Source organism: Micropterus dolomieu, linkage group LG19, assembly GCF_021292245.1.
Source record: "Micropterus dolomieu isolate WLL.071019.BEF.003 ecotype Adirondacks linkage group LG19, ASM2129224v1, whole genome shotgun sequence".
NCBI classification, from domain to species: Eukaryota; Metazoa; Chordata; class Actinopteri; order Centrarchiformes; family Centrarchidae; genus Micropterus; species Micropterus dolomieu.
Window position 1 is genome coordinate 8,234,853 of NC_060168.1, and position 18,312 is coordinate 8,253,164.

General features: G+C 39.3%; 1 protein-coding gene across 1 annotated transcript in view; it reads left to right on the forward strand.

Annotated features, from left to right (window-relative positions):
- The window catches only part of LOC123957564 (gamma-aminobutyric acid receptor subunit alpha-2), a 30,349-nt gene extending 13,487 nt beyond the window's left edge, over positions 1–16,862 (forward strand). The window contains exons 4-9 of the mRNA XM_046030449.1: positions 88–308; positions 1,281–1,363; positions 3,034–3,177; positions 12,913–13,065; positions 13,316–13,518; positions 15,967–16,862. Of these exons, the coding sequence (XP_045886405.1) occupies positions 88–308; positions 1,281–1,363; positions 3,034–3,177; positions 12,913–13,065; positions 13,316–13,518; positions 15,967–16,275 (1,113 nt within the window). The 3' untranslated portion in view covers positions 16,276–16,862. The remainder of the gene's footprint in view (positions 1–87; positions 309–1,280; positions 1,364–3,033; positions 3,178–12,912; positions 13,066–13,315; positions 13,519–15,966) is intronic.
- The last annotated feature ends 1,450 nt before the right edge of the window (positions 16,863–18,312 follow it).

Sequence of the window (18,312 nt, forward strand, 5' to 3'; positions counted from 1 at the left end):
CTCACTTTCATATAGTGGAGAGTTGAAACAAAAATAGAATAAAAATACACTTTCATTAATTCACTTATTTATTCCCTCTACCCACAGGAGTATACCATAGATGTTTTCTTCCGGCAAAGCTGGAAGGATGAGAGGTTGAAATTTCATGGACCAATGAATATTTTGCCCCTCAACAACCTGATGGCAAGTAAAATCTGGACTCCGGACACCTTCTTCCACAATGGGAAAAAGTCTGTGGCTCATAACATGACCATGCCTAATAAACTGTTGAGGATCAAAGACGATGGGACACTGCTGTACACCATGAGGTAATTCCAGTCCCAGAAGCATGTCTGAAGAAAAGTCTCCACTTTGTATTTATGTGTAATGTGCTGAGATGGTTTTAAAGGAATAGTTCAACACGGTAATACACTTTTGGTTACTTGCTGAGAGTTAGATGAGAAGACTGGCAGTATCCTACTGTTGGCACGCTAAATATAAAGCTACTGCTAGCTTAATAGCCCCTCTGAAACCGGCATCTTGTATTGTTACAATTTGATTTTTGCATGGATTAAACAAACAAGATACAGAATCCTAATTAGTGAGCTTTAAAGGTGCTAGCAGGCAGATATTGTTACTTTTGGACAGAACCAGGCTAGCTGTCTCACCCTGTTTGTGTGCTAATGTACATATTAAGTGTACAGACATGAGAGTGGCACCAGTGGTTTCAATTAACTCTCTGCAAGAAAACAAACAAGTTATATCCCAAATTGTTCAACTATCCCTTGTAGAGGAAGGACTTACTTTGATAAAGCATGTGATAGACTTATAGAAGTACGTCCATTAGCAATACAGAATCTCATTTGCTCAAATGTTTTTTCTTCATGCATCCTATTTTTTTGCAATTTAGCATCCTTTTTTCAACATGCATTTCAAGAAAATCAATTTGAATGAAAAACTATTGTTATTTTCACAGTGGTTGAATGTTGTTTCAGTCTGTATTACTACAGTTGCATAAAATGCAGTTTCTAATCAATGAGCTATCCTATAATCTTACCATAGACACACACTGATTTCTGCTGGTCTCTGCAGTAGCCTTCCTTGTTTGCTCTGTTGATTACAGTTAAGATGAAATGTATTTTTCAAGGCATTACAGATGGGAAGCGTCTTGAATCATGCATGAAGCTTGTGAGGGTTTTTGTGGGGTATTTTTGTTTCTTTTTTGCGACCGTGCCTAATCTGTGCTGTTTACTTTTCATGCATTTGCAAAGTCTCCTTAATTTTCTGTGAATTGGATGCAGGTTAACTGTGCATGCAGAGTGCCCAATGCATCTGGAGGATTTCCCCATGGACTTTCATTCCTGTCCACTAAAATTTGGCAGCTGTGAGTAACTCTGATGATAGCGTCTTAGGGACCTTTAAAGCTGGGGTAGGCAATGTTGGAGAAACTAGCAAGAAAGCCACTCCCCTAAAACACATTTCCATATGCAGTGAGTGCAGGGGCAGAGTGCTGAGTGCAGGTAGGCAGGTACAGCCAGCCAGTAATTTTATTTGGACCAAATGAAATGACTGGCTTTGCTTATTACATTTTTGCGACAGCCACAGATACCAGATTGTTTTCATTTTGTGTCAGAGCATTTGATTTATTCAATGGAGTCGGGATGTAAAGACAATTTCAAAAATACAAAAAAATATATATGTATTATGAAATAAATTGCCTACCCCAGCTTTAAGTAAAATGCTATTTTGTTTTTTATTTTTTCTCCTCATTGGTTCTTTGGCAAGTGAACAGCCTAAGAACCAAGTGAAGCTGGAAGGCAGTAGCCCTACAAATTTTAAAGTGGTCATGTTATGCTAATTTTCAGGTTCATCATTTTATTTAGAAAGTGGTGAGTTATTAATTTGTAACAAAAGTATCTTTCATCCATAAAGTTATAACTGAGCTCTGTCTCTACATCACAGTAACAACTTTCTGTCCATTGACTGCCTGGAGGGTGACTAGTGTTTGGAAGGGAGAGGGGAGGCAGCAGGGAGACGTCTTGTCACTACGTGCTGCAGCTCAGAGTGTTTTTCCACCACTGTTTTTGAGGGCGTGCCTGACTAGCCGCTAGGCGAGCACGTATTTCGCTTTGACGTCACAGACAACAAAAGGAAAAGGCTGGACTACAAACAAGCTCTTTTCAAGCAGTTCAGAGAGGTGTTTTCTGTGGGAGATGGGAACTCCCTTTGGGGTGGACTTAGGGCTTTTTGACTTTGCAAACCTATTATATGCACAAAGGTGTACATAACTCAAAAAAAGCCAAAAAGCATAATATGACCTCTTTAACAAAATATGCAGCAATAAAATAGATATAGAATAACTGACAGATAAAGGACTGAGTGGAAATGACACTAGGAAATATGGGGAAAAGGACTCTAAACTCATCCAAATATTTTATTTTATGAATCCGTTTTAATCAGTATTTTATTTCCATGGCTTCTTTACATTTGGATGACATTTTTTTGCTTTAAGCTGCCTTTAAGATATTGGTTTAAAACAAGGGATTATTAGTTTTCAGAGCATCAGTACATGGTGTGCCGTGTCTGAAATGCACTGACTTCTCACATTAAACAAATGCCCCATTTACTTTCCATGCGTTTATGTGGTGAGCTACAGTATTTCCATTAATCTCTTTGCTTTGATGCTGATTTGTTACCCTGTTGTAAAAATACAACAATCTGTAGCGATCATGATTGGCATGGAAAAATCTGTTTTTCTGTTTCATCAGACATTCTTAGGTTAGCAGAAATGCTTTCAAACTTCATATTCAATGTATGCTGTGACTGATTGAAAAGGTCACATCATCAGTTTCTTGTTGGCGCTTTACAAATTTCATATTCACCCAGAGAGAGATTTTTCTCTCTCTACAGTATTCTTTTTTCTAGAAACTCAGCATCAAACACATTGTAGTGGGAGGCTTTTCATTTGGGTCACTGAAATAATTTCTCGAAAAATCATCAATGACTGCCCCAGATTTATACCCAATGGGTTTATCCTTTTCTCTTTTTTTTAAGATGCCTACACAATCTCAGAAGTGACTTATGCTTGGACTCGAAATGCCTCTGACTCTGTGGTGGTGGAAGGAGAAAGCTCCCGCCTGAACCAGTATGACTTGCTTGGACAAACGGTCGGACAAGAAACTATCAAGTCGAGTACAGGTAAGCTTTTGTGAAGGTCTAGTAGAAGTCTAGAGGGAATTAAATCCATCTCATGAGTCCTCCACCTCCTACTGACCTCTGTCCTCTGCTGTAGGTATTCCTCCAGCTTAGAAAATGTATTGGATTTGGTATTTTCAAATACTAAAGAAATCATGAAGTCACACTGCCTAAAATAAGTCCGGGTTTTGCTAGATAGTTGCTAGCTGGCATGCAGCAAAATGTGAATAGTTGCTGTTTAAAATACACTTTGTTTGCACAAAAGTTGCGCAAACAAAGTACGAACCAGCAATTGTGATGACATCTATAGCTTCAACCCGCTTAATTTTGGGGAATAAGGAACCTAAATATCTTCATTATCTCTGTTGCAAACTATTTCAGTGTGAAAATCAAACTGTGAAGAGTTTGTGCTTGTTTGGGTGGATGTTGAACTTGTCCACCTCCTACATGCTGCAGGAGGCGGCGGAGCATGCTGCGAAATGCTTGCTAAGTTTTGTCTTTTTGTTAGTCACTTTATTTGGCTTGAAAAATGCAGAGAAACATTTGTTCTTGCTTCCTCTGCATGACAAAGATTCAACAAAACAGGGATTTGGCAGTCATGCATCTTGAATTCCATACTTTGTTCTGTATTTTGTTAATCTGCATTTAGCATGGCCTGGAGACCCAAAAGCAGCATGGCAGGTGAGCTGCTGCTGCGACAAGCTTTTCTCCTTTATAAACCTTTCCTTTGGAGAACAAAGATGGGCAAACATTCAAATTCAGTGCAGTTTTCTTGGATGGATTTTATGATGCTGAACTAGACATAAGGGAGCACATCTGGCTGTCAGTGACACTAACAGAGGAGCGGCAGGAGGAAAGAAGAACTGCTGTGTTCTGATTTAAGTGTCTTACGTTGAAGCCCAAAGACACAGGAATGTCTCAACAAAAGTGCAGCGATGCGTGAAATGACAAATAAAATCTATGTTATATCTTGGCCCAGAAAGCGAATACCTCGTGTGCGTTGAAAATGTGGCATTTCACTCAAATGGACCTGCAGGAGTTATTAGCAAGTGAATTCAACAGTGATAAGCTCATTAGTGGGCATGATAATTAACTCTGGTTAAGTGTAGAGTTTTTCAAACATGGACTTGAAGCTAAAAGCAGGTTCTAAAAAGTTTTGAATGTGTGTGTGGAAAGTGAAGCATAGTGAAAAATGTTTCCAATGTGTGGAAGCTGGCCCTGGAAGCCACTGTGTCAGAGTTTAGGCTGACGTCAGCAGCTCTGTCCTGCTTTATTAGAATTGGGTTTACGCTCCAGCAAACCCAGCCAAACTTGTTATCTGAGATAGCATTACATTCACTAAACAAACTGCTACAAACCTTTTCCCTTGTTACGTTTAAAGTAAAACATACTAACAGTAAAGCAAAAACATCTAACATCTCTTTTCAAGTTTGTAGCTAAGAAGCTAAACAGAAAAAAATAGCCTGATCATATGTTTTTCCATATGATGGTACGAAAAAGTTACATAGATGAGCATCATCAGCTGGTGAGAATGCTGACTTGTAGCTTCAGCTTTAGTCTTAAAGCATTATATAATGTATGGAGCCACCAAGAGCAGACTATAGACCTTTCGACAGGGTCCTGGTTAAACAATTCAGCTGGAGATGTAAATGATGTTTAAGCTACTCTTTAATGTACTGAAAAATGCTGTTGTAACCAAATCCACAAGCATGTTGTCCTGAAGCCTTGCTGGCTCTGTCAGGGGCCTGTACAGAAATAAAAATATGCTCTATCCAAGACAATCAGTTGTCACGTTTAATTTATTTATAAAACACTTGCAACAAGCACAAAGTGTTGTTTACAGAAGATAGAAAACAAAGAGCATACATACATAGCAAATCAGGCTATAGTATGAACAAAGAAGTAATGATGACTAGAAAGAGAACGCATTTCATGTAAACACACAGAGGCCAAGAAACGGGGCCAGAACTTGTGTGTGTTGTGTTTCTGTGTGTGAAGATGAGAGAGACACCATTGCTGTCCAGGAAGTACACTGTAAGGAGACATAGCTTGAAAGCCAAGATCAAAAATGTGTGGCACATAAATGGGGCTTAATTGAAATACTGAAGCACTGTGAGGCTAGCAGGCTTCTTCTTCTTGAGAGATGGGAAAAGGTTGGCAGCTGTTTTCCTTTGCATGCTGGGAGTGAAGAGGAATCTGACACCCAGTGACTGGAGATTAGATGATAGCAGCAAGCAAACCACTGGCTATGAATAACATTGTTAGAAATAAGAGTTTGTAATAAATGCTTTTACAGGGAGCCTAACTGCAGAGAGAATAAGTGATGTGTTCCTTTTTTCTGGTTTAGTTTTCTGGATATAAGGAAAGAAATGGGAATGCTTGAACCCTGGGATAATCATGACAGGGTTCTTTGAGGTGACTCTACAGCATTTGAAATAAGACAGCTGCTGAGGAGAAGAAATGTGTCATCTACCTTGTGTTGATTACTGTTAATTTGCCGTGTTGTCAGTTGAATTCTGTTGGGAACTATTCTGTCACGTAGCAAATATGGTTCTCCTCTCCATAAGGCTCCCTGCTGTGGCAATATATCGTAGCAGAATTAAACACTTAGCTCAGTGATAAATAACATGCAGGGACCATTGCAAATAATTCCCCAATGGTTATTAACTTAGAAATAAATGCCCTCCAGGGCGCACACAAGCAGAGCAGAACCAAAGCAGGTGGAGGCTGGGTGGAGTGGAGCAGCAGTAACAGCAGCAAGCACACGTCACCATACAGAGTGAATGTGAATGTCTTTAAATAGGCCGCCAGATCAGTGCAGTGAGATGTGATGTCTGTGGTTGTGGTTGGTTAACCGTCAGTTGATGCAGCAGAGGATGATGCCTGACAATGTCATGTTATAAGCAGCTAATCTGCTACATAACTGTTTATCACTGAAGATGTTATCCCATTGTTATGAATAATAACAATAGCAATAAAAATAACAACAATAATGATAATAATAATGTGAGTGCACGGAGTTAGAATAACTGATGGAACTTGTCACTGGACCCTGAAGGACCTCAAAATACACCTGACAGATGAGCCAAATTCAACAGACACACAACTGATCACAGTTGTCATGGTAATGGTGCATGTTGCCATGGTAACATAAGCATAAACTAATCATAAAGCGCTTGTACAGCATATTTCAAAACAGAAGTCACCCAGCAAGCCTTAAAAAGAAACATGCAAGATACAGGGGCTTCAGAAGTGACAGCAGAGGAGGAGACAAGATGAAGTGGTTTATTTAAAGGGAGGGGAGAGAAGAAAAAAACATTGCTCTGTTCCACATATTATACTCACATATGCCATGGCAATGGCGGCACATGCAGAAGCAGAGCTTGAGATGATCACTGCTCACGGCATCTCCCGTTCAGATTACTAGACCAGCCGGACCAAATTTAACCACAAGTGGTGTGAAGAGAGGAAAGTTAGCTGGCATAGTTGAAAAAAAAATCTACTCAATCATATCAAACTGACTTCAGTACTGTTTTACTTCCACCAGCATTTCCACATTCCCAGGGGAAGCAATACCCTGGACCACGTTTACATTTCTGACAGCTACAAAGCCCTCCCGCCTTTTCCAGTTTGGTCTATTAGATTGTATTTCCCTGCTTCTCCTGGCTACCTACACCCAGCTGATTAAAAGGGTCAAACCATTAATAAACATGTGTAAAGATGAGGCTACAGCAGCCCTACAGGACATTTTTGAGATCACAGACTGGCACAGAGGTCACCAACCAGGAGAACCACATCAGCCTTGAGGAGTATACATCATCATGTAAAGCATACAACTCCGCCAGAGCGAGACTGAAAGCTGGCATCAAGAAGGCGAAGTGGAGAGACTAGAGAGAGACCTCAACAACACCAAAGATATGTGGCAGGCAATCAAAAACCTCACAGGCTACAAAAGCAGAAGCTTTTTTGTTTTGTGAGGCCACATTAACAGATGAACACATTTTATTCTCGCTTTGATCTCCTCAACAAGGAGTCAGCTGTAAAGTCTACTCCATCAGGACCGGCCACTGTCAGTATCCACAGCAGTGAGGAGAGAGTGAATATGAGTAAAGCTGCTGGGCCTGATAACATCCCTGGCCGTGTACTAAAAACCTGCACCAATCAGCTAGTTGATGTCATTACTGACATTTTCTAATTCTCAGTGTCTCAGGAGAGGGTTCCCACCTGCTTCAAGACAGCCACCATCGTTCCTGTACCTAAAAAGTCTGCAGTGTCTAGTCTGAGCGACTACCGCCCCATGGCACCCCATTCTGATGAAGTGCTTTGAGAAACTGGTTCTTCAGCACATGAAGAACATCCCAGCCAGCCTGGACCCTCACCAGTTTGCTTTCAGAACCAACAGGTCCACAGAGGATGCCATCTCCACTGCCCTCCACTCAGCCCTCACACACCTTGAGAAAAACAACACCTACATCAGAATGCTGTTTATGGATTTCAGCTCAGCATTCAACACAATCTCCCCCATGAAACTGATCAGCAAACTCAGCACTCTGGGTTTAAATACAACACTCTGCAACTGGATATTTTCTCACAAACAGACCCCAGTCAGTTTGGATTGGTGGACTCACCTCCTCCACTCTAGTGCTCAACACCGGAGCCCCCAAGGCTGTGTGCTCAGCCCCCTGTTCATGCTGTGCACCCACGACTGCATCCCCCGACATGGAGAGAACTCAATGATGAAACGTTATATTGAAGTTCAATGGTACCCATCTCCTGAGCATCAGTGATATTGGTACCTACACAGAGCCCATAGGATACTAAAGGACAGTACCCACTCAGCCACAGCCTGTTCACCCTGCTGCCTTCTGGGAAGAGATATAGAAGTTTCAGCTGTCAGGCCACCAGACTGCAGAGCAGTTTTATTCCCCAGGCTGAGAATCCTATAGTCATCACTGCACCATGTAAAATAGTTTTATGTTCTTGTGATGTGATCTTTTTTCTTGAGAAACAGTGGATAGTTGTACCTCTTCAGACCTCTGCTCACAGCTCTTACTGTATGCAACCAGTGACAAAGGCTTACTAGACACTGTTTGGGAACCACCGTTTAAATAAGTATACTAGTCTTCCAGTCTAACCTGGCAGGTCCTCATAAGGGGAATGGCAGAAAAAATCTGGGCAGCCACTCGTCTGTAGAGTTCTGTTTGACACAACCTTGGTGACAATGGATAAAAAGGTCTGGGTCGTAAAAAGGAGCATGGCCTTGATGAGCTTTAAACCAGTTGAATCAAGAAATGATTTCTATAACTGTAAGCCAGGCTAAGAATGACTAGGTAATACCCCAAAATAATAACAGTAATGTTAAAATACAACCTGAAATAATGCCACCATTTAAGTCAAATTTTTAAACAGGTGTTACAGTAAGTGTTACAGAAGATCTGAAAGTAGCAATTCATTGAGTGACAGCACTGGTCTAATTTTAGCAATGCTCCTTGGTAGTTGAGGAAGAGGAAGAGGAAGCTTTTGAAATCATAATAATGGTGAGGAATTTATTTTGTCTAAATGACATATACATAACATCCCTGCAAACCATCTTCCAAATATAACTTTACTTTTTTAGATCAGTGAATGTGTTTTTTCTAATTTAAATACACAACAATACACAACAAAAACCTGAACTTTGATTTGGAAAATGGTCATCATTAATCCAAAGAATATAATATAATTAATTAATTTTATAATTTTTAGTACATAGGCTACAACCTACAACATGCAAGACCATAGGTATGGACCAGAGTGGAGGGTCTCCGTTTTCATGGTGGAAATATGAATTATGAGCATGGTGGCTTACATTTGATGATCGTGAAAGAGAGAAGTTCGTTCCTGGTGGAGGATATTGACCTTGGGGTTATCGCCTCCAGACTTTAGCTGTAAAGTCGAGGGAGAAGTGGGTGGTTTGCAAAGTATTGCCGTGGAGTTAGATGTCTTCTTTATATGCCTGAGCATGTACAGTGAGTCTTTTTTTCTCAAAAGCTGCTCCAATTTTCATACTTGGAACTTTTGTATGCTGAAGTTTCTAGGTATTTGAGGGTACTGTGGGTGAAAGCATAAAAAAAATGGCAACTCTAGACCTGCTTTCTAATCTCACAGTCAAAAACTGTGAAAATTTATTGAAATGACGTGTGATCTCCCTGTATAGCGTTAATAGCTCTATATCCTGATAATAGAGTAATTAAAGTGGTTTACCGAATCATCAGATCTAAAATTATCTCTGAATTCAAATGCAGGCAAAGTGAACGGGCTACAATTTTGTTCCAGTTTTAGATTGCATGCAGAAAAGGCATCTACCACAGAAAAACAGCCTTTATAACTACGTCCCTGTGCCAAGTGCCCCACCACTGCTCCCTATAGGCATCAATTACCTGTGTGGAGCATTTCTCCAGTGACTGTATTGCACTGTCAAGGGAATCCCCTCTTCAATTTCATTGAGTAAGAAAATCCTTTCATGCACTAAATGCTCCTATCTAGGTTAAGTGGTTTATGATGCCTTGGTAGAAGGAAGAATGCCTGCCAGTGATGGTTTCCCTTGTTTAACTAGTCACTCCACATTATCTGATTGGCTGACTTTAAATTAATCATTCATTACTAGCGTGTCAGTGTTTGGTGTAGCGTACTTGCAAACTAGGTCATTTGGCACGAATGAATGTGCTCTCAGGTTTTACAGGAATGGACATCTTGCACAAGCCTCTGAACATACCACACACACTGCTACAAAAATCCCACTATTCAGCCATTCGTTTATTTGTCACACAGTCATGTTCGACTTGGCACTTTAAAAGCACGTACATTACACATAAAAACACATGACTGAACAGAACTAAATGTAGTAATGTTTTACTTCACACAAGGTGTATATTATATGGTGTTCCAGTAGTAACATCATTGTAGCTACATTAACGTAGTATTTATATACTGAGTGGACATTATGAAGGCTAAATCTGAATAGCTAATTTTGTGGCCATGTGGAGGCAGTGGAAACAAGCTGTAAACACACTGACATATTAGCATAATTTAAGTTGATATGACAAACCTTTTTAGCAATTGCCAATTTACTCACCCAGCAGACACAGAGCAACATTAAAACTGATTTGGATTTGTGTTTCTGGCGACTCAGCAAATGTAAGTCCAGCATTCACTATCCTTTTAACTCTGTTGTTGCTCTCCACCAACACATGAGAGAAATATCTGGCTCTTTAGAGGCTAAATGCTATGTTCACCAGCTATTGCTAACTTTGTCTGCTGGTAAATTTTGTGATTTTCACTTACTGTACATTTTGCCTGCCACAGTCAAAAACAATGTTGATGTAAGTAGTGAGAGTGCACCAAAACTGTAAGGTTGCGGGCAGGAAACCCAAGCACTAAGCTGAAAGATGCTAAAACGACCTCTAGAGCTAAGGGAAATTGTGAAGTTGGTAGATAATTCTCTGACTTTGTCACTACGAGCGACCTCTTCCACATACAAGTGGCCATGATCCATTGTTGATGTAAAATATTGGTTATAGCCGCTGTAAAGAAATAGTTTTTGGGTGATTGTCCCATTAAGGTCTACATTATCAATTAAACCAGCCTGTGTTAACCAATACATTAACTTCGTAAAATAATTAGCTGACCTTGCAGCTGTACTGACTGGTGGATGATAATGTTTCTCTGTGTCTGTTGGATGTGTCTGACATAACAACTTCATAATCCTGCTATATAGTTGTGCCTGTGAGTTTGTCAGTTTGGTTTGGGTATGGTTTTGCTCTCTAGTGGCCAAAACATTGATCAATGTAACTATTTCTCTGTAAAATGGGTAAAATGTTATACTGTTAATTTTCTATTTTTTTTATTTTTTACAATTTTACACATTATGATCAGTTTACATGTCATGGAGAGTCTATGAAACAGATGTATAATGTCTTCTGTGGTTCTGGAAGAGAGAATGATGCTGATGGTGTCATCAAGGTAATCTTGACATGGCTTTGGAGAATACACTTTATTTTAAAAGATATTTTTGGGTCAGTGCCCTCTGTCGAACAGACACTGTGCAGCGTTTCCTGAAGGATTGAGGTATTCCCATGGTGTCAGCAAGAGCCTTATTTTCTACATCTGTAGGAAACATGACATGATTACGATCTTCATGCTATAATTACTATCTTCCCTCTCAGAGAAGCCATCACACGCATCTCTATAGAAAATGTAGCCACATCCAGTGAGTTCCAGTTCCTTGCTTGTACACCCTCCTCCACCATCCACAACACAGACATCGGGGGTTGGCATGCAAATTAAATTACAGAACATATAGAGCTCCATAGGGTATTGAGAGTGTGTGTGATGTGCGTATCTGTGCATGTGTGTTTTTAAGTGTATGGTGAAAGAGAAAGATCACATAACCGCTAGAAATGCAGGCAATACAACTACAGTGCTATAGAAAAAGAGGGAATAAAAAACCTTTTGGGATTAGTCCCCTCTCCTCCCTTCCCAATGCTGAAAAGGACTTTCCTCTTGCCAAGTGGCAGTGTGTATCAAGGCCTTCGTTTCAGAGTCGCAGTAAATGAGCTATGTTTCTCTGTTCTGTTGCCATGGGTAACACATATTTTTCTTCTCATGTCTAATCTTTGCTTCTCTTTGCGATATCTTCCATTTGGAAGGCCCGCCTGCTACTGCAGCACTGGCACTGGTTCACGGCCTTGTCAGCTATTAGGCTTTGCTCGATGGCTAGGAAATCACACTGCCTACTTTTCTATGTAGGGGTGGATTATTTGATCAAATATGTAGCTACTGTTAACAGTAGGCTGCCCTATCTATGGTTAAGACTGCTTTGGCATCTTAAAGCTGCATTCTCTACAGCCTTCACATAAAAATATAATGTTCTACATTATAAAAATTACATAGTGGGGTTGCAGTTGCATAGTAAATTTGACTGGAAGAGATAAATCATCTCTGATAGTTTTGATGCGTAAAACACCACTTGCTGTGCAGTGGGAGTGGACAATAGGACCTCACTGACACCCGGCTTCTTTTTTCTAACCTGACTAGAAAGTTTTTTTTTCTGTATTATTTCATGTTTGATCATTTTAAAATGCTCTGAATCATGAATTGTGTGTACATTGTGAAGTCGAAAAAAAAAAGTGTTTGGTATGAAAAGTGAAGTCTTCTTCTGCCTTTAATTTTAACAGATCACTGTGTTTCAGGTAAATACGTGTGTGTTTGTAGCTTGATATTGTGTCCAAGCAAAAGTATTGTCTGCACAATCTATTTAATTTAGTGGTATAGTTAGCAGTGGAAAGGACCATAATACAGGGGAATTGGTCTTCCAAAAGTGGGGGGAAATAAAATGGAGCAGATTAGGAAATTATATATTTAGCAGTATTGTCAAAATAATTGTAAATCTTTAATCAAATTAAACCCTAATCATAGACATGCAACTTGGAGTAACAAGGTTTGAAAATGTCCTCTTAACTGGTTATAAACCAGATTTCAAGTTTGATAAAAACAAATACAACCTCCTCTACATGATGTTATGCAGATGTTTTACTTTCTTGAAAGTCTCAGTGTATCTGTAAGGTTCATGCACGGGGGAAGAATGCAAGCATGCAAACAAATTTAGGTTATTGGTGTGTTATATTTACAAAGCAGAGATTACGGCAATGTCAAAAAAAAAAATGGTAGTACAAGTGACCCTGATTCTTGTCTCCGCAGGTGAATACACAGTGATGACGGCTCATTTCCATCTGAAGAGGAAGATCGGCTACTTTGTCATCCAGACATACCTCCCGTGCATCATGACAGTCATTCTTTCCCAAGTGTCTTTCTGGTTGAATAGAGAATCAGTGCCAGCTAGGACTGTGTTTGGTAAGTGTCTGCCACCCTCTTTCACTTCTTCTGCTTTCATGCAAAGGTACATTTCAAATAACCCAGATCTTGATGGAATACCCCAATTCTCAATGACATTAATGAGATATAGGTCTAGTGTTATGAATAGTTTTTTATTTCAGCACGATGTGTGTTATGTATGTGTATAATATAAAACAATCATTTCCTAATGAACTTCATAATACCTGACTATCCAAGGAATTATTATTTTCCCTGTGTTTATTTCCAGGTGTAACCACCGTTCTCACGATGACAACACTGAGTATAAGCGCCAGGAACTCCCTTCCCAAGGTTGCCTACGCCACTGCCATGGACTGGTTCATCGCTGTCTGCTACGCCTTCGTCTTCTCCGCTTTGATTGAGTTTGCCACCGTCAATTACTTCACAAAGCGCGGCTGGGCTTGGGATGGCAAGAGTGTTGTGACTGACAAGGTAATGAGGAGAAAAACATATGTTTGTGACAGGCTCCATTTTCAAAAGGAATTCATTAGGATTGTAACTGTATGGTGAAGAAGGCAATGCTTAAAAAAAATTTGTTGGAGGCAGAGGGAAGCAGTGATAATGGCTGCTTTAACCTTACGAAGCTATAACTATTTATTTATTTCTTAACACTAATTAGCCAATAAGTAAATCTAAATGACTAACTCTAGGCAAAATATCAATGATGAGTATAGATGTAATGACATTGATGGAAAAGTTGATAAGTCAGCAGAAATTGTTTCTAGTTTACCAAGATAGCATAAGTTTATATGACTAGTGTGAGTGGTCTGACAAGCTTTCTCTGTTTCTATAGAAGAACAACTACTCCCACAAGAAAGGTTCATACCTTCAAGTCTAATCTGTCTATCACTGTTTCTGTATTATAAGCCATGAGAACATAGGTACATGTATAACATGTAATCCCAATAGAGGAGACCGTAAATTTGAACAAGACCACTATTTAGCATTCCAGTATTCCCATTAGTTAAGTGCCATCAATGCACTCTTTTAACTGTGATGAGCCCCTAGGCATTTCACCCTTGAACTGCTGTAGGGGAGTAAATCAATGTCTAGCTATGTAACTGTGATAGTAAACGTGTCACACATAACTTACAATTGACAGGACAGACATGGATACAAAATTGTAACCAAGCAGAAAGCAAAGATAAGCTCTAAACAATTCTGCATGTAGAAAATATCACATCAAACAGATGCAGACAGATGTATTAATATAGAGCAAAAAGGGGGGCTTGGATTGAAGCAACGTAATTAAAATGTGAAAGAAATCACGGACCGTTCAGTGCTCACATTGAAGGTGCAATATTATTGCCATAATGTGATGGAGGTTTTAACTCTATACTGTAGTAAATTAACAGTATTATAATCAGTGTTGGACAAGTTACTCAGAATTTGTAATATATTACTAGTTACTTATTACTCCTTAAAAAAGTAATAATATCACCAAAAGTAACTTGTTATTTTACTCATTACGTTACTATATTACTTTTGGCGGGTGGGGTGGGGGGGGTTAAGCAGTGTTCAGGAGAGAGAGAGAGAGTGAGAGGAGATGCTGCATGAATATGTGCTCCATAATACAGCTCCTCAATGAAGTAGCCTACGAATTGAAATACGCCTAGTAAAAAAAACAACAGAAAATCAATATATTGCGGTCAACATTGATAATTATCCGATCATGTATGGGAAACACTTCACTACCACCCCTTCACCCCCAAACAAAGCAGTCTCTCCCGACTTTATCATCTTCATAACAGCAGCAAGGAGTATGATTTTTAGAAAACAGATAATGTTTCTTGACGCCACCGGCTGAAATAAAAAAATAAAGCAAGTAAATCCCAACTTTTGAACAGCTGTTTTTCTGCACATGCAGCCTGTTTTTAAGAGCAGTATTCAGTAGTTTTACAAAACCTTACGTAGCTCCACTCTCTCCCGACGAGTCCAAGCATCAGTGACAGTAGTTGCTGGAGTTTCTTTCTGTAAGTTTTACATTGCTGTGCTGCTTCAGCAGATGCTTCAATAAATGAAGTGCAGAATTGTTCACGGTTAAACGCTTTTTGCTGGTCGCATAGAGTTTACAACGGACAACAGTGTTCTTTGCATCTTAGACTGTGACACATGATTTGGCAGTAGCTACTTACAGCTGGGGAAAGAACGCCTCTCTCCCTTGTTCTCCTTTCTTCCTTCTGGACATGAACAACTGGAGGTCCGTTGCTGCTGAGCTGCTGCACAGTCACGCGTTCAAGATGGTGCGTTCAGTAATGACTAACGCAGCGTTACTTGGATTAGTAACTGTAATAATATTATTGTTTTAGAAAAGTACTTAATTACACTACTAGTTACTGGGAAAAGTAATAATATTGCACTAACACGTTACTGCCCAACACCCATTTCTTTGAATCACTGAACTCTATGAAAGGCCTGCAACTGTGGCCCATATCTTACTGTGTGTCTCCCCTCCAAGGGAATTGTTATATTTTACCTAAGAGAACCAATACGGTGTCTTATAAAATGTTCTAACACATTTTACATTCTGTGTGACCTACTATATTCCCTACTTCTGCTTACTGTATGTATATGACTATCAGTCCACCTATAAGTTCTAAACATCCCTGAAAGTGTTGGAAGGCTGAAAAAATACACAAAACTATCAAAAAAAGTTACAGTGCACCCTTGTCAAATTGTTGATATATGTGGCCCTTGCTGGCCTTCATTCTGACATGGAAAAATGCGCTGATCCATTCATTACCAGACCCTATCCATTGCCACCTCACTCCTTCATTTACATGCATTTTAAACTCACGGAAATAAGGTGACAAGTGATGGGTTTCAGGGTTGTCCTGTCTTTTTAAGCTTTTACATCTAATCCTTGGGATCTCTCAACAGAAAAAAGAGAGGGCATCTGTCGTCAAGAAGAATAATGCCTACGCTGTAGCAGTGGCCAACTACGCGCCAAATATCACCAAGGACTCCAGCACACTTCCAACTATTGCCAAAGGTGGAGCTTCGGATCCCAACAAGGCCAAAGCAGACGGCAAAGCTCAAGAAAGCAAGAAGACGTTCAACAGCGTCAGCAAAATTGACAGGATGTCAAGGATTTTGTTTCCGGTTCTCTTCGGCTCCTTCAACCTGGTCTACTGGGCCACCTACTTAAACAGAGAACCCGTTATAAAGGATATGGTCCCCTCTAATTAGAGGCCAGTTTTAGTGGGTTCTGGTCTGGGGACTAAGAGACGAACCAAATACCTCCAGCAACTGTGTACACATACCTTTGCAGAGTGAAGTCCTGGATTGCAGTGTGATCCTCTATCTCCGCCTGTTTTCTACACTGTCTGCAGCACTTTTGAAAAGCCTGGCTTTTGTAAATGTGTATGTATATTTATATTCATGGTTTCATGGTGACATATTGTGTGATTACTTCGATTAGAGTGCATTTTTCCTTGAAAGTATGTTTCCGGTTACAGTATGTGGTCACTGTATATACAAGTCAAATGAAGAGTAGAGATTAACACTTTAACACATACGTTTTATTTAAGATTACTTCTGTGTTGAATTTAGCTGGTAATGCCCACTCTCTTGATATTATAGTATGTATTTTTCTTTTGAGTGAAAGGGACTAATTATGTCATATTTGTTACTTTCTTTGCCATCTACTGTAAGAGTGACCTAACTTTTTTCTTTGTCTAAGCCAATGCAAAAACACACTTGTATAATATTGTTATTAACTGTAACTACAGGTATGGGGCTGCAAACTGATCTCCAGAATTACTGAAACACTTCAAGCCAAAAAATACAGAGGAAGCTACACTGGTGACTTTGTGTTCTTGTACGTTTAATACTGTGTAGTGCTGCCAACGTCAGGTTTCTATAATCTATAACTTAATAATTTAATACTATTGGAAGCATCTGACTTAATGATAGAATGAAAGTCTATAAAGTTCATCCATTATGAATCAGCACTTTGATAGTCAATAGAAACATAATTAACTGAAATAACCTGCAACTTAACGTGCTTGTAAATTAATTGATCATGTTTTTTACCTTAAGGGGGCAAAAGAAAACCAAACAAAGACATAGAGCAACATAATGATCATATTTGTTGTGTTATTGCCACCTTACAAATGTAAGTCTAGCATTCACTCTCCTTTTAGCTCTGTTTTGGTCTCCACCAGCTCACAAGGAAACTATCTGGGACTTTAGCCTTTTAGATGTTGTTTCTTCACTAGCCTGCTAAGTTGCTAACTTCGTCTGTCTGACATTTGGTGCTGGGCAGGTAGAGTCGGTTTGTCAGACAGTAAATCCAAAACCAAAACAACAAGATAAAATAGACTAAAAAGCAGCAAGTTGAGGGATCAAAAACATTGCATGCATCAGTGCAGTGTCAATAATAAACATACAGTAACATAAATGGAATCTGTTGCTAAAAGTACATAAGAATTATTATGAGATGACAAATTAGAATAAGAAAAGCAAGAAAAATATCAGTTTTTTTTTTCAAATCATTTTGTAAATCTTTATTTTATTTATTTATTTTAGCAAAGTTATGATCTAAATAATGTTACACACTAATTACTACTGTATGATTTAAATGCACTCAAAGTCTTCAGATCATCATCATGGGTAAACTTGTTTAAATGTGTTTAAAATGTGTTTAATACAGCTTTTGATTGGCTTGTCTATGGTGGTAGTAACTCTGGAGGACGGTGTGGATTTGTTGGTGTAGACTAGAGCATTGTGGCGGTACTAATCAGCATGTCTGCCATTACAATTTTAGGTGATTATTCATATCAAGTGGCTATTTACAACACATTTCATGCCACATCTTGAAATAATTACAGATATGAAAGGGACAGGACTGCAAACACAGGGCTGTTTTGTGCCAATGTGAACTTCATTGAATCGTGTGTGGATGATAGTCACATCCCTCTGCCAGCAAATCTTTTGTGTAATAGACCTAAAGGAAGAGATACAGCCAGGATGTGGGACTAAATTAATATTTTTGATCATGAATTAGATTTGTAGTTTTATCTCATAGTCTTGGTTGATTGTTGTATACATTTGTACTTTGAACTAACTCAAAAGCCATATCCAGTCCAGTTCTGTAAAACAAACAAATTAACAGGGACAAACAATGATTGTACTTCATGGGCATACTGTAGAAGGCATAAACTTATTTTGACACAATCTCTGCCATAGATGCTGTGTATCAAGAAAACAACTCACGATCAGCCC